This window comes from Lepidochelys olivacea (genome assembly GCF_965140295.1).
Source record: "Lepidochelys olivacea isolate rLepOli2 genome assembly, chromosome: 10".
Lineage (NCBI taxonomy): Eukaryota > Metazoa > Chordata > Testudines > Cheloniidae > Lepidochelys > Lepidochelys olivacea.
In genome coordinates this window covers 44,340,969-44,368,048 of record NC_140420.1, presented here as the reverse complement: position 1 = coordinate 44,368,048, position 27,080 = coordinate 44,340,969, and the positions used below count along the sequence as shown (strand labels likewise).

The 27,080-nt window shown below is 43.2% G+C and overlaps 1 protein-coding gene across 2 annotated transcripts in view; it reads right to left on the bottom strand.

The window, feature by feature from the left end:
- Positions 1–27,080, bottom strand: part of MYO9A (myosin IXA) — a 398,158-nt gene that overhangs the window by 123,183 nt on the left and 247,895 nt on the right. For both annotated transcript variants that reach the window (XM_084641695.1, XM_084641696.1), the window contains exon 11: positions 14,313–14,447. In XM_084641695.1, coding sequence (XP_084497821.1) covers positions 14,313–14,447 — 135 coding nt within the window. The remainder of the gene's footprint in view (positions 1–14,312; positions 14,448–27,080) is intronic.

Sequence of the window (27,080 nt, the reverse complement as noted above, 5' to 3'; positions counted from 1 at the left end):
TTAGTCTCTAAGGTGCCACAAGTACTCCTTTTCTTTTTGCGAATACAGACTAACACGGCTGTTACTCTGAAATAAATCTCCTTCAATTCTCTTTCCATCCTGTAGCCTATTTCCCCAGCTTTTCCTGCTTTGGGATTTAAAAATTTAAAAACCCAAGTGCTTAAAACCAACTTAAATACCTATAAAGCTATAAATAGCCACAAATGAAAGCTTAGGCTCCATAAACCAAAATATATAAATTGTTTCTCTTTTTGAAGTTAGACACAGATTATGTTTCCTGAGGCTTGGATAGCAGCTTACTGCCAAGCCTTCAAATTCAATCAGCCAGCCAAAAATGTACAAATAGCCCCTCAATATGAACTTGATCAAAAATCCCAGCAAAATGAACACTGTTCTTCTGATCATCATATACCAAAGAATATTCAACTTCTGGTGCCATCTTCAGCAAACACTCCCTTCACCTCAAAACACCGAAGGATAAAAATTGAATCCAAATGAAGTTAGGATCCTCTCCAATATACAGTATATACAATTGCTCTCCAGGCTCAACTCCTCCCATCTCTGGACCAATGGAGCAAACAACCCTGCTTAACACCAAAAAAATAAAAACATAAAATGCCCAAGATGCTACAAAAGGAGCAACAAGAGAGAGTGTTATAGAACCCAGGACAGAATAACCACACTAGCAGATACCTCACCACAGCAAAATGTGCAATCAGATTCTGACAAAAGACAGAATCAGAGATCACAGGCTATTGGTGGACATTGGGTGGCACGAAGCAGTCTAAACCCAGAGAAGGTGACTATGTAGTCAATAGAAAAGGAGTACTTGTGGCACCTTAGAGACTAACAAATCTTTTTTGCGAATACGGACGGACACGGCTGCTACTCTGAAATATGTAGTCAATGTGACAGAGGAGAGATGAGACAGACTAATTTCCACCCCTATTTCCCAAACAGAAGGAAGCAAAAGAGAGAGTGTCTTCAATCTGTCAGGAATAATAAAAGACATCTCACCAAAAGCAGCAAGAAAAAGTTGTGCCTGACACTGGGAGAAAGGAGATACACAACACTGTGCTATGGAACCACCTGCCACCATGGAGTCACAGACAGTCCCCCATGAGTACTCTGATCTATCTCCCCATCCAGATAAGCTTGCCTTTGTGATACATGGTCTTTGTACCAAAAATTACAACAATATTTAGGTAACTCCCAGTCCCACAGGACCAATAACTTACACAAGGTCAACTGCACTTAAATCTTACACCAAAGACAACGCTTATAGCCAGTCTTATAATAAACTATCTAAGGATTTATTAACTAGGAAAAGGAAATAAGAGTTATTTTGAAGGTTAAAGCAGATAAACATACACAAACAAATGAGTTACAGTCTTAAGTTTCAAAAGCTAATAGAAGCTTCTATAATAGCAAGCAATATATGACCTTTAGGGCTAACCCAGGCTAAGCGGCTGAGGATCCCTCACTTATGCATATCTTCTATATTTCACACTTGTTAATACTTCTCTCGTCTGGTGATTTACATAGTCTTAGGGACTCATAATGCAAACACTTAAATATTAACTTATAGTATGGGATACAGATCTTACAAGGGAGATTAATGTATGTAGCAACTTACAAGCTTTCAAAAGTCTAAACATGAAGTACATTTTTAGAGTTCTAATACTTAGTTTAACAACACTAATACACAGATGAAACAGACTAATTCCAGCTACGCATTTGTCAGCGTTCAGTTGAGACATGGGGGCCCTTGGCATGAGCTGGCACCTGGCTTGCCAGCATCACAGACAGTTAACATTATGGAATGCTTTTGTCAAATATCCTTAGATAGGCATTTTGAGTTAGCCAATTAAATGGAATCCTCCTAACATCCTTCCACAATTGTGCAATTAAGAAAATTCTCTTAATATGATGAATTCCAAAAATGGAAAAAACATCACAGAGCTCTTACTCCTGCACAAATGTGGTCAATGTCTATCCTTGCAATTGCTGGCTTTATCCTGTACGTTTATGGGCCACAGATGATACACATGCCTTAAGTTCTTGAAACCACTCCAGAGGAGAGTGCCAGAGCTGAAGAAGCCAATACTTTCATTTATGAGGTCATCAACTATTTGTTGTTTATTTTAAGTGAGTAAGTAGAAAACATATTTATATACATGACCATTTAATTTCTATTTTTTTTACAACCTCCACCTGCAAAATATACACGTAGACATACACATACACGGTATAAATACATACAATCTACAAACAGGTTTTATAAATCAGTTTGTTAATTATACCATCTGGTAATGAGCACTTTCTGATAAACAGCCTTCATGCACATTTCTTTTATGTTCCATTCTAGTTGTAAACTGACTGGCTTCCTTTAACTCACCCACTTTATCACTAGCCACCTCTCTCTCTTTGGCAAGAAAAATGCTTAGCTCTTGAGAGCAGTTCTGTTTCTCTCATCACTAAATTGGCTTGGAGTTGTTCATCACATCATTCAATGGCAGGCGTTTTCAGCTCCAAGGCTGTGGCCTACAGGCTTGTCTCTAGGAGAACTAATAGGAAAGATCATGGTTTTGCATTCTAAGAAAAGTGAAAACAAATTAAGCCCAGAACAGCATGCTAGTAGTTTCTCATTTTGGGGCTGTGGGGTCCCCATTAAATCTGTCTATGGAAACAGGCAGTCCTATGTGAAAAAGTAGGGAATTCCCATTTTAAGGCCCTCTCTGAAACATCTGAAGTAACCATTCTTCTGTCATTAAATCACTCTTGGAACAGAGAGAAGCAGCAAGTGAAAGTCATTAGAATTAGTGTAAAGAATTTTACAGAAACCACTTGGTTGTATATAATTTTTCAAGTGGGAGTAAATCAGCCAGCAGCTTTCTCCTGTGGGTGACAAATACCATGTATGCACCTAATTAGATAGACTTTCAAAACAGTTACTGAATGTTGGCAGCTGACTGAGAAACAAAAGCACTCAGCTAGATTTCCTTCACATCAGAGGTTACTATTTTAGTGACCATTCAAAGGACAGCAGCTCAATGCAATTTATAACAGTTGTTTCAATTAACAGGATTTGACAGTATTTAGGAGCTGATCCAAAGCCCACTGAAGTCAACTGAAAGACTCCCACTGACTACAACGGGCTTTTTCCTCAGACCCATAAACAGGAGAGATGTGGCTACATAGTTGGCCATGTAAATAAACTATTACAGGGTTGCAAGGGTTTTAAATTAAAGCAAATGTTATTTTCTAGGACTGACCCAGAACAACGCTGAAATATAGATCTCCTAAACTTTAACAAAAATAATAGATGAGAATAATAATAGAGACTCTTCTCCCTCACACACAATTTAAACTCATACTATGGGCTGGCCCCCTCTATTATTAGTTAAAAATGTTACAGCCTGAATGCTCATTAGACTAAAGAGATGCTTGCAGTGGAATCTCCGAGTTGTTTATCCTATATATAGACGGAAATGCAATTAAACAATATATTTCAAAGCCCACACAAATGTTATTTTGTACATTGATATCTGGTGCAGCAGCATTCTGTAAGAGTGGAAAATATTGGCTCTTCCAGAATCCATATCACATCACACCTGTGAGCTCAAATAGCCACTAAACTTCAATGACAATTGTGTTTTTTGTTTATAAATTATATATTTCTGTTCAAAGCCAACAAAATAATTGCTGCATGAATTAGCTTATGTGACAACAGCATCACTGTTTCTTTCCCACCTCCAATAGGACCCACATTTTCTCCCAGAACTCAGCTCCTGTGCTCAGACAGCTAACAGCTCTGAAGAGTTACCATATACTCTGTCAGTAATAAACTTCACAGATGTAAGAGAAAACATTCAAATAAACTGCACAATAGATTATCGACAAACAGCCAAAGGAATCAGCAATTCTCTAAGAGGAAATCTCTTTCCTCCAACACCCTGGTCCTCTCCTTCCATCACTAAACCCCGTCTGACTTAATTCAGTTTAAAGGGATTGACTAGGAAATTCCTAATGATGCCTGCCCATACCAGTCCTCTCGTCCCCAGAAAAAATAGGTATGCTCCCTTCTCATCCCATTAGTGAACAATAACCCCAAACTCATGGCAATAATATCTTTATGCCCCATCGTGACGTTATCTGATAAAATATGACCATGTAGATCATTGTTACTACCACTGTTATAAAATTGCAACAAATCTTGTACAAAATACATCAAGTAAGGTGTCTATGGAAAGGTTATATTTTGCTGAATATGATTTTGCTATTTGTATGCATGTATCATTTTTGTATTTGAAGTTATGAATATTAACTGTGTACCTGTATTTCAAATGTTTGTTCCTGTGGTAACACCCACATGGTATTTAGCCTGAACATCTTGAAGGGACTATTCAAGTTAAATGGCTCATCAAGGAACATTTAACTCACAATGGACCATGGAAGATGCCTATCTACACTTAATGGACTTTCCTGTGATGGCCTCTGCTATGACTAAGCGAAATCATGCATGGACATGTGACTCGCACATGACTCCAAATACCATCTTGTTACCTGTGATTTTCCACAGTTAGAACAATGGGATTCCCTTCACTTGGCAGAAGCTATAAAAGGCCCTGGAAACATCTCCATTTGGCTTCTTTCCTGCTCAAACCTCTGGACTATGAATTTATACTAATGGGAGCATTCTAACCAAAGGACTGAGGACATTCCAATGATTTGTAAGCAACCAGAGATTTAACAAGCCAGCAGCTTATTCCATCCCTGCTACAAGCCTGATCCAAGAATTTTGCAATTGTTGTATGTATTTGATTCCTTTAGCCAATTTTAACTCTCACCTTTCTTTCTTTTTATAAATAAACCTTTACATATTAGATACTAAAGGATTGGCAACAACGTGATTATTGGGTAAGATCTGAGCTGTATATTGACCTCGGTATGTGGCTGGTCCTTTGGGATCAGGAGAAACCTTTTGTTTAATGAAATTGGTTTTAAATAACCACTTGTCACTAAGTCTAGTGTCTGGGTGTTGAATTCAGGTCTGAAATACCCAACGAGGCTACATTTCTGACTTCTTCTTAGGTGAGACAGTGTGGTGAGACAGAAGTTTACTTTTGTTGCTGGTCTGGTATATCTCATGGAAGAAAAACCACCAGTTTTGGGGTATGTCCGCCCTTTTTCCCAGCAGCTTGTCCTGAATTTGGTATTCTCAGTTGTGACCCCCCAGAGGCACAGTTACACCCATATCATCACATGTATACTCTTTCTCTCACCCCACACACAGTAAGTGGGGCTAGTAGCACAGCCTGTTAAAGTGGTCTGACATTTCCCATAATAAGATCCTGTTTTCTGTTGCTTATAACTTTGAAAACTAACCATTCAGGCTGAAATTTTACAAGGCGGGCATCTGCCTGTATGTGACCATGTAACTGAAGTCTGTCATAACGCATGTGCAAAAAAGGTGCAAATTAAGGTTGCACCAACAATCTAATTGTGAAATTTCCTAACTTTGCAACCTTAATAATGTCCTCATGCACCACACTTGTCACCGACTAGCTCCACTCCTCTATAAATAATTCTAATACACCTCAAATGTATACAAGAACATAATACACATACCACATTCTTCACAAAACTGAATATTGACCTATAGATTCCTCTAACACCACATCACACAATTCACCAGGGGCCATATGCTGTACATACGTGATAAAATTGCACCTCTGACCACCTCACTTGTACTTTGTCAAAATAATTCATCTCTGCTGCGACTATTCACATTTTTTAACTGAGCTGCCGGAGATTTGTTATGTTTAAATACAACTAGAAATGTTACCTTCCCTACTATAATGGGGAATTGCCTCTTAAATTACACTGCCCTGAGGATGATTCATATCATGTGACACAAAGACTGAAAATGGGAGCTATCCACCATTCGCAAGCAGAATCCCACCTTTCCAAGATATTGCACCTGCTTCTAGCCCTGAAAGGTCCCAGGAAATCAAACCTTAAAATCATAACATCATTATGTGCTGAAGAGGTATTTTAGGTCAAAGTATTTTAGGCCATTTTAAAAGGCATCTAAACATTTTGTTATAATTCTCTGAGTCCTGCACAGGTGATTTCATGATACTAAGACACCTCATAGCTTTCCCTCTAATTAACTTCTCTTTCTCCCTCTCTTCAATATCACATCCTTTGGCTTCATTCATTCTGCTTGGATTCCCTTTAACGTTTCCTCCCTAAGGTGATGATTGGTCTTGTTCCAGAACTGCTCTCGTTCACCCCTTGCCTGTATCTGTGTGCACATGTGTGTGTACACACACACACACACACACCCCTACCTGAGAGGACACAGGAGGAAGAGTCCACATAAGCTCAACCTTCTACAGAAATGCAGCTGCTTTGGTCTCCCCTCCTCCAAACCCCAGTTCTGGCAATTTGTTGTTGACAAGAAATAATATGCAACAGCTGAACTGGTAGATGTAGATAGTGAAGAAGAGAAGGCGCCAATAAACTGCTGTTGAATGCAATCACTACTGAGTTAGCAGCCAGTTCTTTGGGAAAAAGCCCCATCCCACTCAACCACTGCTACCAAGGTTTGGGCCCCAGGCCCCTGGTCAGACCAAGCCCTGAACAAAACTATCAGTTATTCCTCTCATCTTTTCAAGGTAGCTTTCACAATGGAGAATAAATCTATCTTTGGGTTCCATACTGGCATCCACCACCACAGTATCTGAATGCCTTCCACATAAAATCAACAGCCATAGTGACATCCCTAGGACTTCATGGATGTATTACTCAGATGAATTACGCTTTAAATGAAACGCAAAACAGAATCCAAAATAATCAGCTCATATTTCTCATTCACTTCTTATGGGTAGATGAATCTAATTAGTTATCGAAGATGAAAAAAACCTCAAACTATTATACCATCACCTCAACAGATCAGGATTGTTCTCTATGTACATATTCTAGTGCTTTCTCCAGCCTAGTTTTATATGGGCCAAGCAATACAGTTCTTCTTGAGAGATTATTCCACAGCTTAATAGATCTTGCTGACTATAAATTTTCCCTAATATTCCGGTTAAATATTGCTTCTTCTTTTTTTTTTTCTTTCTAACATTTCATTTAATTTCTATTAGCTGCATCTTCTAATACTACCCTAAAAAATCCCTCTCTCTCCTTGGTCCACTGAGAACTGAAAACAGTGAGTTAACAATTTAGTTACCTGGAGCAAAACTGAAATGTCAGAAGTTAACTGATAGTTTTAAAAATCTAGTAACATGCTTGTGGCAAATGGTGCTGAATCTCATTGCTCTGAGATTGGAATCCAGTCCTACGCATTAAAATCCCCATCCCCAAACACAATGCAGCCAAAAACAAAAAGTATTTGGTCTGGTAATTCCTGGAGTCACATTTTCCTTCAACGTTTTCAATTTGAAATCTTCCTATTCTAAGATAGAGTTTTAGTATCTACAAGACTTCACTTTTTAAAAAAGTGCTATGTATGGTGGGCACGTTGCCAAATAGCAAATCAATAGCTTCTGCAGTTTGTTATTTCTCTGCATGTCACATGGAATACAGCTGATTAAAGCATTTTTTCAAAAAGCACCCCCATGCTATTCCCAGGTCCAACTAAAATAGAAACTTGAACTGAATACTCAATGGTTGATTGCTAATGGGTTTTTTTCCTCCTTCACAGTGATAAAGGTAAAATATGCACATACCTAAAATGTACTGCCAGCCTATAAAGGCGACCTCACCAGAGAAAGATGTTCCATATGAGGGAAGAAATAACTTTTTTGATCATGCAGTTTTTCTCTAAATGTCATATGTAGGGCCCTACCAAATTCATAGCCATGAAAAACACATCATGGACTGTGAAATCTGGTCTCCATCCGTGAAATCTGGTCTTTTGTGTGCTTTTACCCTATTCGATTCAGATTTCACAGGGGAGACCAGTATTTCTCAAATTGGGGATCCAGACCCAAAAGGGAGTTACAAGGAGGGTCGCAAGGTTATTTTAGGTGGGGGAGTGGTCACGGTATTGCCATCCTTATGGCTGTGCTGCCTTCAGAGCTGGGCAGCTGGAGAGTGGCAGCTGTTGGCTGGGCACCCAGCTCTGAAGGCAGTGCCCTACCAGCAGCAGTGAAGAACTAAGGGTGGCAATACCCTACCATACCACCCTTACTTCTGGCGCTGCCTTCAGAGTTGGGCGGCTGGAGAGTGGTGGCTGGTGGCTGGGCGCACAGCTCTGAAGGCAGCACTGCCACCAGCAACAGCACAGAAATAAGGGTGGCAGTACCACAACCCCCGCCCCCCACAATAACCTTGCAACCCCTTCACAAGTCCTTTTTGGGTCAGGACCCCTACAATTACAACACTATGAGATTTCAGATTTAAATAGCTGAAATAATGACATTTATTATTTTTTAAATCCTATGACCATGAAATTGACCAAAATGGACCATGAATTTGGTAGGGCCCTAGTCATATGTGAAGGGCTGTTCACACCAGAGCAGTATTGTGGTGAAGAATACTGAACATTTGTGGTCCTTTAAAGTACTGCAAGTAACAACTAGGGCTTCAGTCAATTCACATCATGTTAGTGAACTGCATTTTACTATTCTTTATCACTGTGATGCAGACACAATGTAACTTGCTTTTTAAATTATTTTGTACTGTGATGCACAGACGGTCACAAAATTTATGATTTTAGGATTTCTGTGCTGGTTTTTCAGATTGCTACATTTCTCCATCTAGGATTTAGGAATAGTAATACATACTTTTGGATAAAATCTTAACATACTGGATGACGAGAAACAGATCTTGGAGTCAGTGTATTTAGTTCTCTGAAAACATCTGCTCAATGTGCAGCAGCAGTCAAAAAAACTAACAGAATGTTAGGAACCATTAGGAAAGTGATTGATAATAAAACAGAAAATATTATAATGCCACTATATAAACCAATCATACACCCCCGCCTTGAATATTGCATGCAGTTCTGGTCACTCCATTTCAAACAATATGTATTAGAAATGGAAAAGTACATAGACAGGCAAGAAAAACTATTAGGAGTATGGAACAGCTTCCATGTGAGGAGAGATTAAATAGACTGGGACTGTTCAGTTTAGAAAAGAGATGACTAAGAATGGATATGATAAGAGGGCTATAAAAATCAAGAATGATGGGAAGAAAGTGAATAAGAGAGTTATTTACCCCTTCACACAGCACAAGAACCAGGCATTGGTTTAAAGCCAAGTAGGTTTAAAACAAACATAAGGAAGTACTTCTTCACACAACGCAGAGTCAACCTGTGGAACTCATTGCCAGGGATGTTGTGAAGATCAAAAGTGTAATTGGGTTCAAACAAGAATTAGATAAGTTTATGAAGAATATGTCCATCAATGGCTATTAGCCAAGATGATCAGGAACACCATGCTCAATAAAGCATGGAACAATTTTGGAGAATTGTAATTATGGGATCCACTTTTTTTCCTCTCACAGCCATGACTTGTGCTGCTGAGATTAAAGCAGTGTGTTGTTTTTTTTGTTGTTGTTTTTGTTTTGTTTTTTTAACTCTGCTGCAGATATTTCAGTAAGATTTTTGTAATCACTCCTCATGCCAACTGACCCAGCAGCAGCTTGAGGGCAAAACACCACGTCAGGCTCATCAGCAACCATGTGTTTTATATTATAACAGGGTTTCACTAGTCTCTGCTAAACATCTTAGCCAATGGCTACTGAGCATATTGAAAACTGATTTTGCAATCTCAGACCCTATTTATTCAACCAGTTTTTTAAAGAGTGATACATGCATGCTCTCCAGAATGAACATTGTTTATTTACCAAATTTCAATGTTACCAGTGTACAAAATGAGATGTGAACTGGAGGGCAATACATTTTTAAAATGGAAATTGCAGAACCTATTTTCAAATTTAACCCTACCACTACCACCAAACACTCATCTAAGTTTAGCTATATCATGATCCTTTCAGCTAAAGGAAGAATACCTGAAAGTTGTAGTATAAAAAAGGAATGAACAGCTTTGAAAGCTCCTTACTCACAGTATTATTCATTGTCACATGAATGAGTCATGCAAGAAGAAAGATTTTTGATCAGAGTGTAAAAAAGAATCAATAATTTTTTAAAATCCACAAGCAGAATAAAGTCATAAATGGTTTTATTATTAACAGCAGACTCTTTCTGAGACCTTATCCATACTAAAAAAAATTATAATTATTCTGTGCACTGGTGCAATAGTACCAGTGCTACCAATAGTAAGCTATAGCACAGAGCAACCATTTTTCCTAGTGTAGAAACACCCTCAGTGCCGGCACAGCAACAATATGCTTATCTGTCATGGAGAAGAACCCATTTGAACAGGACAAAGGCAGAACGTGGAGTTTAACATGCTTAATCACATGGGGAGGAGAGAATTCTGGTCAGATGGGTGAGCAGCACATTCCAAGAGTAGCTAATTACTGAAAGAGATTAGAGGATGCAATGGTGGAGGCTGTGTCCAGCCTGCTTGGTGGTAGGATGAGAATCACTCTGGGTGAAATAATTGGGGAGATGGGAGTAAAAAGTCTCCTCCTGAATGATAGCACAGGCTTAGTTTATGTTCTTGGGCAAGGGCATACTGCCAGAAATAAGGTCATTATAGTTCTGAATCTAAGGCTTTTGGCAACAGGATTTATGTGCCTGTGTTTTACAGCCCGGTTAGTATATTTCACTCATGCTTATCATCTGGTAAAGCATACTTCAAGGCTATCATGAATCATCATGAGCTAAGTCTTCTTCAGTAATTTGGAACAGTTGGTTTAAAAATAAATAAATAAATAAATATAGCAAGCAAGCAAGCTTAACTAGAAAGGCTTTGTGCAAGGCAGAAATCTAACACTTAACCCTTTCTGCCCCATTCCCTTACTTTACTGTCAACAATATCCTGATTGGCATTCTTTCCAGTTATACTTATTTGGCTCAGAGTTGAGAGCCTGTTAGTGAGAAGATTTTTGAATCTGATTCAGTCTTAAACAGACTCTCTTGATATACAGTACAATGAAATCTGTAGTGATAAGAGGGGATATACCTGCCGTCTCTACCAGGAGAGGCTGGCTACAAACAGTTGGAAGCAGCATTTTCTTTAGGTAGAATAAGGGTTTATAGTAAACAACAGATTCCCACTGGACAATCTACACTTTGTGATGGGTCATACAGGACATCACCACATAACACTGTAAGGCTAAATATCATACCACTCTTGTGCTGGACTCTCACCCAAGTCTATTTGCTGCCATGAAAGTGTTCTGTAAAAATCAGAGTTCTATCACCTTGTGGAATGTAGCATGCATGGTACTAAAGAATAAGGTACAGCAAATGGCCATAATATGTCACTGTGAAACAGCATTCTCACACATGGGATTCTGAAACAATTACAAGAAAATTTCTCACTGCTTACCAGAAAATGTCCTTTCTTCTCATGGGAAGCTCTAAATACCCTAGCAATGGTCCAAACACCCGAGCATACCCCATTGCTTGGGATTTTCCACCTGCATCACACTATGAAGATAGAACCAAACCCATCTGTCAGAGGCAGAGGCGAGTGCCCACTGCTACTCCACAAAGAATGTTTCAAACCGAGGTAATTATCACAGCCAAAACTACTTATGGTTCAGCATAAAAGGAATCAAATAACTGTGAGGCTACAAATACCTTGCTGACAAATGTCCTACTACAGATCAAGCAAATATTATCACATCTTCCAATATCCTCATCTGCCCAATCTTAATCCATAATCTGGGAACTAATTCCCCAAGGGTGAATTGGATTTGTGGACCTTTCTACTGGACGGAAAGAAATTCTCAGCTAAGTATAAAAACATGGATACATGTTTCCATTTTTCTGTGCAGTCAGGTCCACAGAGTCTAAAGTGAGATTCTTTTTAGTAGTGTGGCTTCAGGGAGGGCAAGAGGAAAAGTTAAGCCTGTCTATATACAACACTTATAGTCAGTCTCTCCTCACTGACGAGTGACTTCTTGCAGGAACCTTTCAGCAGAATGCAGCATCCACTGATACTTGTTGAATTTCTGAAGATGTGAACTGATGACCACGTAGCCATCCTGCAAATCTTTTGCTAGGAGAGCTTGCAAAGGATCCCTCTGCTCTCAGCCAGTGTGTCCTAAACTTGCAAAGTGGTACAAGGCATTTGGACTTGTAGGCCTCTGAAATTGCCCAGCTTATTGATCCAGAAGAGGATGCTTTAAAAGCCTCCCTTCCCTTGGAAAATGGACTAAGGGCAATGCTCAGAAGCTAGCCCAGGAAGGGTTTCAAGAGCATCCCTTCCTGTCTGAGTACAGCAATCAGGACCTTTGCATATATCATGGGTGGAGGGAGGAATACTGAGGTGTGGAGAGCCACATAGCAAAATGTAGGAATTCCCAGTGTGATGACCACATCTAGGATCTCTCTTATGAAACAGGCAGAAGCTTCTGTGGCTTTCAGGGCTACAGAGGCTGCCTTGAAATTCCACCTCAATGAGGTATCAATTCTGGGGAATCCTTCAGCAAAAAGCCCCTTCAGCAAGGACAAGAGTGTCCAGAGGAAGCTGTAGAACTTGCAGCAAACTGCCTCAGAAGGCAAATTATTGCCTCAAATTATTCAGTGCTACATAGCTTATTTTAAGTCTCCTCTTCTTGGGGTGCAAGCAAGAAAAGCACATCTGTGTCTTCCCCTTCTCACCAGGCTTGTCTGGCATTTCAGGGCCTCTTGTAGTGCTGCAGAGGCACAGAACTAAACTGGTCTGCTCTGCCTGGTATGCACAGGTTTGGTTCTGTCCCCAAAGCTGCAAGTACACTGAAGACACACTGGGCAAAAACCTGGCTCCACTGAAGTCAGTGGCAAAATTCCCATTAATCTCAACAGTCAAGATTTCAACCATAGTGAGGACCTGTGGACCTGCACGCATAGGAAAATTAATATTTTAAAGTTATGTAATGAGCTTTCATTATACTTGATTAAATACCACCAATGAACATACTACCTAGCAATGTAGGTGTGAGCATAATGATTCATTAACAAGTTTAGGGACCCAAAGTCCCTTAGAAAGGGTCAAGGATCTACATAATGTCCCCATGTACTGAATTTTGCACTGTTCTGGTTTAGCTAAAATCTGTGCAAAATCACATAGAGAGTGTGTGCTCCCTATTGGCCATAAACCAAGACTCTGCTCATGAATTGTTAACTTCACAACTTGAAATAACTGGTTCTTAATAAATGTGTTCTTGATACACCTGTGTAGGGCTGCTGGATACCAACAATAGGTGATTGGAAATGTCTTTTCCCACCTTTGGCTAGCTAGGAGGCTATACTCTTTCCTATCAAATGTGGATGTAGCAAAAGTGGTCCATGTCTTGCCACTTCTAATGCAGTATATTCTACCTCGGATTGCAGGAGACATCCACCCAGAAACTTATGAAGGAGCCTACCTACCACACAATACAGTCACACAAGAACACAACATATTGGGTGTCTGAGTTTTATGGCTCCCCATTCAGTAGCAAAACTGCTTCTTGTTTTTTCCCCCTCATTTTTAAAGCCTTCAATGGATTAGGGCCAAGGTATCTTAAAGAACCATTTTTCCTCCAAGACACACCTTGACAGCTCTGGATCAGCCATGACAAAACTCTCCGGAGTCTGAACATTCTTGGCTGTAGGAACTTGACCATCAGAAATTAGAACGAGCCAGAGCCTTGGGACCTTTTGGACACAACACATGACCAAGTGATTTATACGAGCCCTCCTGTAATAAAGTAATGTAATGGCTGCCTACGTTTTGCCTTAAAAAAAAAACAAACAAGTGAGAGTAACCCCACCTACACTGGGAAGCAGTAAAGACACTGGAGGAAGGGAGAGTGTGAACTTTGAATAAATGTGGCATCTAGATAGCATGGCAGCGAGTCCACAAAGGTAAGAGAATATTTCTCATTTGGGGAACCTCAGACTGCACACATGGGAGACAAATGTACAACAGTTGAGGTCTTCAGGATCCTCACATAAACTATGTGTAGTTCTAAGTTCAGAGCTGGCCCAGAATGGAGGAGTCATTTGACATAGGAGATCTAGAGCATGATGGCTTTTACAGATAATGACTAGTAAAAAACATCTTAGATTTTAAGTATGACTAAATCCATTAAAGCACAAATTCATACATAAAAAACAAATACTCCAAGTCAATAAGGTATAATATGTCTATGCAAATTGTCATTTGCGTCATGCAGTGAATATTCAGACCTACCTGCTCTAGTTTAAAGATGTGTTGGTTAAAGTAGTGCTGTAAGCGTTCATTAGCAAAGTTAATGCAGAATTGTTCAAAGCTGTTATTTTCATAATCTTCAAACCCAAAGATATCAAGTACTCCAATGGACAAAGTCTGTAAAACAAAACAAAGTATGTTACTTAGAAAAATCAGACCAATTTATGTACTCTCAGAACATCATCCATGATAGAAAGCATACAAACAGAATCAAATCTATTGAGTATAATGATCTGTAATCACTGCTGTAACTATTAATATTATTCCACTGTTAGCGCTGTACATAAATCAAGGAGACAACATGTAATTTTAGGTACCAGTTTAGTTGTGATTTACTAGAAGGAAATACTTCAATGTACTTTATTTTGGAGAGATACACTAAATTCCCTCCTGCTTGTGGTACTGCATCCCATACTGAGCTGACAGCACACTTTTTGGTCTAAATAATAATGTGCTCATCTGGTTTTTACTTATAGCTAACTGAATTATCACCTCTTAGGGGAAATTTGAATACAGTTCCAACCTACTCCATTGGATCGAAGACTTAAAAGTTTTCACCCAATGGAAAAAAATGACTTGTACCATAAAGGGTAAACCAAAGGAATGTGCTTATTTGGACTCCCTGAATTAATTTTGTAAATGGTTACACTCCAGCTGTGAACATTTCAAAGTAAAATACACACTGGAAGGGTTTATAAATAAATAATGCACTACAATAAGCGAGAGTGGGGAAAGGACCCACTTAGGAAATGCCACAGAGCAACTCTCTATAATATCAAACCTGCATGACACAACAGATCAGAAAGTATATACAAGAAAAGCAATTTAACATTTTTGCTGTGTGTTTATGATAGGTCTTTCTGGGCAACTCTTCTGATGCATTTCTTTTTATAAAATAAATGAAAAACCAAACAAAAAACACCTATCCCTATTGCACCATATCAGGGCATAAAAGTACACGTGGAAAGAGAGCAGCACCAGCAGTTCATGGTGAATTGCACACTGGAATGACCTATTACAAAGACAGATGGAAAGAAGAAAGCCTGGCTAAACCGTTACAGGAAGGGGGCCCTGGTCACACAACAAAAAGAATGGGTAGAACTCTTTCCAGAATAAGAACCATGGGCCAAGCCTAAGCCTCTGGCAGGGGAAAAATACATCACCACCTGTCATAGTTCGTAACCAAATACCTGTATTGCTGCTCTTACCCACATGCAGAATTTTAGGAAATTCTCCCATCATTACTCTAGCACCAGCACAGCTCCAGCAGTGCTAACAACAGTGGGTAATGGAACAGATTGACCACAAACTTTTTTTATATCACTGTGGTCTGACCAGATCCCACCAGGGTCAAATGACACAGTGGTAAAATGCTTCTTCATTAGCTGCCATGGCGGAAGAACACTAAAATATCAGGGTAGATACAATTGTTATGCACAGATATAAAACCATATTTAGAGCCAATCATGCCACTAATTGTAGCATGGAAATGGCCTTAGATTCCAATGAACTAAATTAGTGGTTGTGTAAATAAAGTCATCTCATTGCAGTGCAAATCGATTTTTTGAAAAAACATTAAGCAAAATAAGACAGTTACCTTTTCCGTAACTGGTGTTTTTCGAGATGTGTTGCTCATGCCTATTCCACAATAGGTGTGCGTGCTCGCCACGTGCACCAGTGCCAGAAGTTCTTCCCCTAGCAGTACCCGTAGGGGGAACACCCCAGTGAACCCTGGTTTGGCGCCTCCATGGCGCGGTATAAGGGGAGCTGTGTGTTCCCCCCACCCTCAGTTCCTTCTTGCCAGACAACTCCGACAGAGGGAAAGGAGGGCGGGATGTGGAATAGACATGAGCAACACATCTCGAAGAACACCAGTTACGGAAAAGGTAACTGTCTTTTCTTCTTTGAGTGATTCCTTATGTGTACTCCACAATAGGTGATTCCAAGCTATATCTGTTGGAGGTGGGAGGAGTTCACAGATCCCCGGGACGGAGTACGGCCCTGCCAAACCCAGCGTCATCCCTGGTTCGGGAGACAATCGCATAGTGCGAGGTAAACGTGTGAACCGAAGACCAAATGGCGGCCCCACAAATATCTTGGATAGGGACATGGGCCACAAAGGCAGCTGATGAGGCCTGGGTCAGAGCTGAATATGCCTTTATAAATGGTGGCAGGGGAACACCCGCCAGATAATCACAGGTGCAAATGCACGTGGTGATCCAGTGGGAGAGGCGCTGGGTGGAAATCAACCGACCCCGCATGCGTTCAGCTGAGGCAACAAACAGTTGAGAGGACTTCCTGAAGGGCTTAGTCCATTCCATGTAGAAGGCAAGTGCCCCACGCACGTAAAGCTTGTGGAGGCAGTGTTCCTCACTGGACTCATCTGGCTTGGGGCAGAGGACAGGCAGGAAAATGTCCTGGCCCAAGTGATAGGCGAAGACCACCTTGGGGAGGAATGTGGGGTGTGGGCGGAGCTGAACCTTATCCTTATGAAAAACCATGTACCGGGATTCGGAGGTCAGGGCCTTGAGCTCCGAGACCCACCTGGACTACATGACAGCAACCAGGAAGGCTACCTTCCACGAGAGGTGAGACCAGGAGCACATGGCCAGAGGTTCAAATGGGGGCCCTGTGAGACAGGATAACACCATGTTCAGGTCCCACGGAGGGACAGGGGGCCTAATATATGGAAAAAGACAGTCCAATCCCTTAAGGAATCGTCCAGTCATAGCATGGGAGAACACAGTGTGTCCCTGCACCGGCGGATGGAAGGCCGATATGGCCACCAGGTGCACCCTGACCAACGAGAGCACCAGGCCCTGGGCTCTAAGGTGAAGGAGGTAGTCCAGGATAAGCTGGATTGGGACAGCCACTGGGGAAACACCCTGCTCGGCAGCCCATCTGGAGAACTGGGACCACTTCACTGAGTAGGCGTGGCGTGTGGAGGGCCGCCTAAATTCCAGAAGGATGCACTGGACCCCCTCCGAACACGTCCGCGCCTCCCTGCCTAGCCATTGAGCAGCCACACCGTGAGGTGGAGAGTCACTAAGTTGGGATGGAGGAGGCAGCCCCAGTCCTGGGAGAGCAGGTCTGGGTGGAGCGGCAACGGCTGTGGTGGAGCCACTGTCAAGTCCATGAACATCCTGTACCAATGCTGCTGGGGCCATGCCGGGGAAATCAGGAGAACCCATGCCTTGTCCATTTTTACTTCCTCCAGGACCCTGCTGATGAGAGGGAACAGGGGGAAGGCATAGAGAAAGTGGTCCGACCAGGACACCCTCCCTCCCCCGCCCCGGAGCAGAACTGGGGGCAGTGCTGGTTCTGTCTTGTCACGAACCGGTCCACCTGGGGAATTCCCCACAACTCGGAACAGCTGGTAAGCCACTTCTGAGTGGAGAGACCACTTGTGCTGGGAGGAGGAGTCCTTGCTCAAGCGATCTGCCCACATGTTGCGGGCGCCCAGCAGGTGGAAGGCCCTCAGAAAGATGTCGTGGGCTATGCAGAAGTCCCACAGTCTGAGGGCTTCGCGGCAAAGGGCGGCGGATCGGGTCGCGCCTTGCCTGTTGATATAGAACATCGACGCCGTATTGTCCGTAAGGACCCTGACCACCTTGCCCTGTAAGTGCAAGCAGAAGGCCACGCATGCCAGACACACGACCCTGAGTTCCTTAACATTTATGTGTAGGAATAGCTCCGGGGCCAACCACAGCCCTTGGATCTGAACCATCCCCACATGGGCCCCCCAACACAGGTCCGACACATCGAACCCCAGCTCCAATGACAGTGCCCTGTCTCGAAAAGGGACCCCTTGGAGCATGTTGTTCGGGGTGGACCACCGCCGAAGGGAGGCGATCACCAGGTCGGGCATGGTGAGGACCTTGTCCATCCTGTTCCGGGCCTGGGAGAACTCCGAGGCCAGCCAAAGCCGGAGGGGCCTCATTCGGAGCCTGACGTGGCGGACCACATACATGGACACCGACATATGCTCCAGGAGCTGGAGGCACATTCTGGCCGTTGTCACAGGGAACTTTGTGACCGTGTCAATGAGCCCTTTTAGGGTCTCGAATCTGCCCGGTGGGAGGGAAGCCATGGCTGACGAGGTGTCCAGGAGCGCCCCGATAAACTCTATGTGCTGAACTGGGACTAACATGGACTTGGTGTTGTTTACTAACAGGTCCAAGGCCGCACACGTGGACAGTAGAAGCATCACGTGATCCTGCATCTGCAACTGGGAGCTGCCCTTGACCAGCCAATCATCCAGGTAGGGAAAGATCTGGACCCCCCGGCACCTGAGGTAGGCTGCTACCACTGACATACATTTTGTGAACATCCTTGGGGCAGTGGATAGGCCAAATGGGAGGACTGTAAATTGGGAGTGATTCTGTCCCACCAGGAAACGGAGGAAGCGTCTGTGTCCCTCGAATATGTGGATGTGGAAATACGCATCCTGCAGATCCAGGGCGGCATGCCAATCCCTTGGATCCAGGGAGGGGATGATGGAGGCCAGGGAGACCATGCGGAATTAGAGTTTGACCATAAACTGGTTCAGTTCCCAAAGGTCCAGGATGGGCCTGAGTCCCTCTTTGGCCTTTGGGATAAGGAAATAGCAGGAGTAGACCCCTTGCCTCTGAACTCCCCAGGGACCATTTCCACTGCTCCCAGGTCTAGGAGCTGCCCCACCTCCTGCTCTAGCAGGGCTTTGTTCGAAGGATCCCCCAGAAAGAACGGGGGTGGGTGATGGTTGGACGGGGTCGAAACAAATTGCAGCGTGTAGCCCTGGGAGACCGTGTTGAGGACCCAGCAGTCCGAGGTTAGTCGCAACCACTCCGAGAGGAAAACACACAACTGATTGCAGAAGGGAAGCTTTCTTGAGGGGGGATCCCCTTTGGGGACTGTCAAGGTGCCCTCTGGCGTCCCATCAAAACCACCTTTTTCCCACCTGCTTGCCCTTGGAGGACCCAGGCTGTGGGGCAGGCCTTGACTGCCGCTGAGGGCGCTTCTTATAGCTTCTCGACTTTTTATAGGCAGCCTCGGACTTAGGCAGGGCAGCCAGAGCAGGGGCCTGGCTGGAGCTGGAACATAAAGACCCAGGGTCTGCAGGGTCCTGCAGGAGTCCTTCATGCCATCTGTGTATCCATTTGTTCTGCAAACAGAGCCTTGCCGTCAAATGGGAGATCCTGCATGGCCGACTGCGCCTCACTGGACAGCCCAGACTGCAGGAACCACGATGCCCTTCTCATTGACACCGCCGAGGCCATGGATCGAGCTGCCGTGTCCACCGCATCTGACGCCACCTGCAGGGATGCCCTGGGAGCATCTGCACCCTCCTCCACCAGCACCTTGAACTCTCTCTTATAGTGCTCCTGGAGGGAGTCCTCAAATTTGGGCAGCAAACCCCACAAGTTGAATTAGTATCTGCCCAGGAGAGCCTGGTGGCTTTCCAACCGCAACTGGAAACTCAAGGATGAATAAACCTTTTTGCCAGAAGAGTCCAGCCTCCTTGAGTATTTATTTTTCGGAGTCGGGGCTGGTTGGCCCTGCTGTTCCCTGTGGTTGACCAACTCGACCACCAGGGAGTAGGGCATTGGGTGGGTGTAAAGGTACTCATGCCCCTTGGTGGGTACAAAGTACTTGTGTTCCGCCTTCTTCGATATGGGGGCCAGGGAAGCCGGTGTTTGCCACAGGGCATTTGAAATCCTTGCCATCCCCTCATGGAGGAGCAAAGCCACCCTACCCGGTGCTGAAGATGACAGTGCATTGAACATGGAGTCCGAGGGCTCCTCCAGCTCTTCTGACTGGAGGTGAAGGTTTGATGCCACCCGTTTTAAAAGTTCTTGATGGGCCCTAAAGTCCTCCTGTGGGACGGAGGCGGGGCGGGACCACTATCACCTCATCCGGGGAAGGCGAGGAAGCCAGTACAGTGCTCTGGGTATCTGCCGGCACCGGAGGGTCCACCACTCAGTCAGTCTCCAGGCACGGTGCTGAGGACGTATGTCCCACTGACTCTCTCCTTGGGGGTCTGGAGAGAGAGGCTGACAGTGCCTCTGAGGCTCCGGCCACCAACTGGGCCCCCATCAGGGGCTGTGTCAGAGGCCACGGTGCCCACGGGTACCACTGTGCCAACCACTAGGCCCGGTGCCACTGCACCTGCTGTGGCACCAACGGCCCCGGCTGTTCGGCTTGGCTGGCCTGGCCCATGGAAGGGCAACTACGAGCGGAGCCTGGGCTGACGAATGACCTGCCGTTGCCACGGGACTGGGCGGTGCCGGGAGCGGCATCGCCCATGGGACTGTGATCTCAAAAAGGAGGACCAGTTCTGCCTGTAGCTGCTGCTCCACGATCTGATCCGACAGGCAGACCAGCGACAGCGCAATGCTGGCGATCTACGCCCCGGGCTGCGGAGATGGTGCCTTGGCAGAGACTTGGAGTGGGATTCCAAGCGGGCACAGCAATGACATCCGTGCCGTGACCGGCTGTGGTAACCCTTGCAAGATGAGGACCTCTGGTGATGTCTGCCTCGGTCCCATGGGTAATTGCTCTGTGGCGTGGAGAGGTGCCAAGAGTCCCAGTCGACGGTACCCAAGCAGACAATCTGGTGGAAGTCGAGGACGAGACACATGGACTGCGTCCTGAACGGTCGCTGGGCGGAGAACAGCGTTGGGAACGTTCCCGTGACCGAGACCGGTGCTGCACCGGGGGTGACGGTGGAGAACCCAGTGGTGGCTTGCCTCTGGAGTAGGGGGCCGACACCGGCGGCGCTCCTGGTACCAGCATGGTCATGACGTCTCTGGCCGCCTGCAGGGCCTCCGGCGTGGACGGCATCTGGACATCCAGGGAGGCCTGGTCCGATGCGGCCAGGCTACTCCGCTCAACGTGAGTCGGAAGCCTAGAGGCCGGAGGGGATCAAGGACTGCCCTACATGGGTCTAGTCTCTGCCCCTGGTTTACCACAGTGCTGCTGCGAAGAAGGCACTTTCTTAACCTTCTTCTGCCCCATAGACAGGGAGCAGTGCCGCTTAGTCGAAGGCACGGATGCCGCGTTGCCTGGTGCCGACTCAGAGTGGTGCACCGGAGCCGGGGTCAGTGCCGTCTCCATGAGAATGGCCCAGAGCCTAATGTCTCTTTCTCTCTTAGTCTGAGGTTTAAATGACTTGCAAATTTTGCAACGATCACTGATATGGGTCTCACCCAAACAGCGTAGACAGTCTGCATGTGGATCACTCCTTGGCATAGATCGCCTACAAGTGTCGCATGCCTTAAAACCCGGAGCACGGGGCATGCCCCGGCCCGGGTACTGTAACTAAATGAACTAACTGTAACAGCTAACTACAGGTACTAGCACTGAACAAACGAAAATTTCTGGGGACGAGCTATATCAAAGCTGGAGCAGCACAGTTCCAATGCACCTTCACTTGGCAGCAAGGAGGAACTGAGGGTGGGGGGAGCACGCAGCTCCCTTTATACCGTGCCATGTAGGCACCACTCCAGGGGTCGCTGGGGTGCTCCCCCTACGGGTACTGCTAGGGCAAAAACTTCTGGCACTGGTGCATGTGGCGAGCATGCACACCTATAATGGAATACACATGAGCAATCATTCAAAGAACTCCTGGTTATTCCTAGTCCACCTCTAGTCCCTTTCCTCTGCCATCCCATGCCTCTGTTGGCATTCCAACTTTCCTGCTATCATTCCTCCTCCCCGCATTCCAGCATTACCAAATAGATTACATGCCTCAATCTGTATCTGTTACTGATATTTTCAGTAATTTGACCAAATGCCTGAAAGTTTTAGTCATTTGGCCAAACATTCACATGAAACAATAGTTTTGACCAAAGGACTAAAATTTGCAGTCTCTGGACCAAACAACAACAGACAGAATGACTGAACACACATATATTCACTCCTCCTAAAGAATTATAAATCTTCCTGCCATTGTTCTACTCAGATATAGCAGTCCCTTTATTCTCTATGAAGTATATCTATACACACAGTCCTGGAAAGCTTATTACAGCTGAACAATAGACTATACAATGAATAATGCTCTTAGCACTATTTTTATTTACTTTTTTACACAGACACCTTAATACAACATATTTTGAATATTCTGTGTAATAAATATAACAGCTTAAATAAAAAATGTTTACATATATTATGCATATGTAAATGAGATAACAGAAACGTGAGACAAAAGTCAATGTTTCAAATACAAGACCAATCTTCCAAATGCCACTTGCACTTCCTCCTGTTTAAGTAAGGAAAGATTCTAGCGTGATGCATGCTTTTAGGGCTACATTGTGAAATATTTCATGTAGTTCTTTAAAACAGGTGATAAGTCTCTTATTTTCATGTAAAGTAACCATGCACGCACACACAACACATGCACATAGGAGTGTGTGTGTTAAAGAATGGCAAGAATTTTTAAAGGAAAGAATTCATGGTAAATTGCCAACTCACTCTTTTCATGAGCAGCATGTCACAACCGTTTGGATTAAATTAAACCACTGTTGTGCGAATACAATTCACTTTAAATACAAATGGACCCTTTAAGTCACCTTCCAAAAATAATTTAATATGAAACATTTAAGTATGATCATCATTCCCCTATTTCTAATGCCTGTTAATTTACCCGAGCTGGACTGCCAATAAAATAGTTATTATGGCTATTCCAGCTATAAATGAAAAAAATGTATTTAAAATATTCTTTTTTGATCTTGCATTACTACTAAGGGCTCCCATGATCAGTCATACCTCCCTACTCAGAGCACCCCATGAATCTCCAACTTGTGAAGTAAAGAAACAACAACGTAAAGTTAATATCCAAAAATCCTCCTTTTTAACAAAATCAATACAAATATCAGGTTGAGCACACAGAATGAGCAATGCAGTATGCTACAGTGATTGTTGCACCGGACAAGACAGAAGAGATCTGAGAAAATTTTTCACACATCAAATGGATCAAACAATATAGCCACAGATTGCTGGCTCCCACTTGGTGAGACGCTTCAGCGTGCATGTTGTTTATAGTTTTAAAATTGGCTCCAAACTGTTTTTTTGTGTGAGGAATTCTGTAGCTGAGCCAAGACACTCAGATTTTAAAATAATCCTTTACTTTTACAATTTCATGCAATGGAGACTAGAGCAGAGCTCTTCAGTCAACAAGTTCATGTTCCAAATCGCTAACGAAAATGCTCTTTCAGGATGTAAATGCATCACCACATTAAGCCGCTCCCAAAAGAAATGCAGTTCTGCCTAAGTTAGTCTTGGATTTGACTAAACATCTGAAATAACACCTGTGAGTTTCATGACCACTTCCCTGTTTTCTGGTCCAAAAAGGGGAATATATCCTGTCCTCAACAAGCCCTACTGTAGGTACTCAGAATGGTTTAAAAAAACTTTTCTATTGATTAAACCAGCACTTCACATATATACTATTGTGTCTGTCCCCCCAAAAAGTACTCCAGAGGGGTCGGCATGAGTTGTATCGTCCTATCAGGGACAGTTTGTCAAGTACCCCAACCCCAAATGTGCATTTACTGAGTAAACAATCAAATAACTTCTCTTCTGTTAACAAAAAACAGTTCTTCTAATAAGAATGTATTCAGGTGCAAAGACAAAAAGCTCTCTCACTCATCTCTGTGATGAGTGCAACACTGATAGCAGGTATAACGAAAGACTTTCTCGTTAGTTTGATTTTGCTCCCTGATCTTACATCCTACAGCTCAGGAAGCGTCCCCAACATCACTGGAATATGCTTAACATTTCCTTGTATGGACTTCACTTTGCATGTTCCTTTATATACATATACATACTTCTTTTTTAAACAGATGAACCGAAAATTCAGTTTGCAGTACAATATTTAAATAATGAAATACAAATTATTTTAATTTGTGTCTCTTAAAACTTCTAAAGTTTCTGTTTCAACTTTGCTAACTGCAGTCTTCACTTCAGCATAAGATTGCAATGCAGAAAGCATCACAGAAATAATATGACCTTTTGCATGCAAGTCTAGCCTTTATCTTATTTTTAAGTTCAATTTTCAATAAAGAAACAAAAAAGCAACATAAGCTCAACACATGAATATGAAGAAAATGACTAGCCCAGTAACGCAAGGCTAGATTTTACAAATAAAACCTAATTTCTGTACACAACTCATTTTTTGATTGGGGCTCCCCTGGTTTAGAAATCAATTGCTCAAAACAGTCTGATGTCACTATATGGTTTCATATGTCTGTAGCAGACTCTTGGGGTTTAATTTAAATAAATGAAATTGGTTGGTCACAGACAGAAAACAAATAACTGAATTCTAGTAAGCAAATAAGTGTCCGGTAAGTCACTCAATATGAAATTAAGGCGCAAGCATGAAATAAAATTAGCATCAGACAACCTTTATTACTTAATAGCACAATTCACTATAAAGAAGTATGCACACAAGGAAGATGTAGAATCCCAATTTATGAATCACATCTAATTTGAGATTTTTTTTAGGTGACCTGACATTACTTTAACCCCCCCACACATTTAGAATAATGTATCAAATGCAATGAATAAAAACTGTAAGAAGCCTTCAGCAAATAAGTAACTTACAGCTCACCTTGGTTTGACTGCTGTGCAGGTCCCAAAGTACAGATCACTCTCAGATTGCTGAGTACTTGTGGCACACCTTAGAGACTAAAATTTATTTGGACATAAGCTTTCATGGGCTAAAACCCACTTAATCAGATGCATGCAGTGGAAAATATAGTAGGAAGAAATATATACACAGAGAACATGAAAAAATGGGGGTTGCCATACCAACTCTAACAAGACTAATCAATTAAGGTGGGCTATTATTAGCAGGAGAAAAAACTGTTGTAGTGATAATCAGGATGGCCCATTTCAAACAGTTGACAAGAAGGTGAGAGTAACAGTAGGGGAAAAATTAGCATGGGGAAATAGTTTTTAGTTTCTGTAATGACCCATCCATTCCCAGTCTTTTATTCAAGCCTAATTAAATGGTGTCCAGTTTGCAAATAAATTCCAGTTCTGCAGTTTCTCGTTGGAGTCTGTTTTTGAAGTTTTTTTGGTTGAAGAATTGCAACTTTTAGGTCTGTAATTGAGTGTCCAGTGAGATTGAAGTGTTCTCCAGCTGGTTTTTGAATGTTATAATTCTTAACGTCTGACTTGTGTCCATTTATTCTTTTACATAGCGACTGTCCGGTTTGGCCAATGTACATGGCAGAGGGGCATTGCTGGCACATGATGGCATATATCACATTGGTACATGTACAGGTGAATGAGCCTCTGACAGTGTGGCTGATGTGATTAGATCCTATGATGGTGTCCCCTGAATAGATATGTGGAAAGCGTTGGCAATGGGCTTTGTTACAAGGACAAGTTCCTGGGTTAGTGTTTTTGTTGTGTGGTTGCTGGCGAGTATTTGCTTCAGGTTGGCGGGCTGTCTGTAAGTGAGGACTGGCCTGTCTCCCAAGATCTGTGAGAGTGAGGGATCGTCCTTCAGGATAGGTTGTAGATCCCTGATGATGCTCTGGAGAGGTTTTAGTTGGGGGCTGAAGGTGACAGCTAGTGGCGTTCTGTTACTTTCTTTTTGGGCCTGTCCTATAGTAGGTGACTTCTGGGTACTCTTCTGGCTCTGTCAATCTGCTTCTTCACTTCAGCAGGTGGGTACTGTAGTTTTAAGAACGTTTGATATAGATCTTGTAGGTGTTTTTCTCTGTCTGAGGGATTGGCGCAAATGTGATTGTATCTTAGAGCTTGGCTGTAGACAATGGATCATGTGATGTGGTCTGGATGAAAGCTGGAGGCATGTAGGTAAGAATAGCGGTCCACAGGTTTCTGGTATAGGGTGGTGTTTATGTGACTATCACTTATTAGCACTGTAGTGTCCAGGAAGTGGATCTCTTGTGTGGACTGGTCCACGCTGAGGTTGATGTTGGGATGGAAATTGTTGAAATCATGGTGGAATTCCTCAAGGGCTTCTTTTCCATGGGTCCAGGAGAGGAATATGTCATGAATGGAGCGCAAGTAGAGTAGCGGTGTTAGGGGATGAGAGCTGAGGAAGCGTTGTTCTAAGTCAGCCATAAAAATGTTGGCTGACTTAGAAACATTGTACTTAGAAAAATGGGATGGCTATGCCCCACAGTATGCCAACTAAAACCTCTCCAGAGCATCATCAAGGATCTACAACCTATCCTGAATGATGATCTCTCACTGTCACAGATCTTGGGAGACAGGCCAGTCCTCACTCAGATAGTCCCCCAACCTGAAGCAAATACTCACCAACAACCACACACCAAACAACAAAAAAACTAACCCAGGAACTTATCCTTGTAACAAAGCCCGTTGCCAACTCTGCCCACATATCTGTTCAAGGGACACCATCATAGGACCTAATCACATCAGCCACACCATCAGGGGCTCATTCACCTGCACATCTACCAATGTGATATATGCCATCATATACCAGCAGTGCCCCTCTGACAAGTACATTGGCCAAACCAGACAGTCGCTATGCAAAAGAATAAATGGACACAAATCAGACTTTAAGAATTATAACATTCAAAAACCAGTCAGAGAACACTTCAACCTCTCTGGACACTTAATTACAGACCTAAAAGTCGCAATTCTTCAACCAAAAAAACCTTCAAAAACAGACTCCAATGAGAAACTGCAGAACTGGAATTAATCTGCAAACTGGACACCATTAAACTAGGCTTGAATAAAGACTGGAAGTGGATGGGTCATTACAGAAACTAA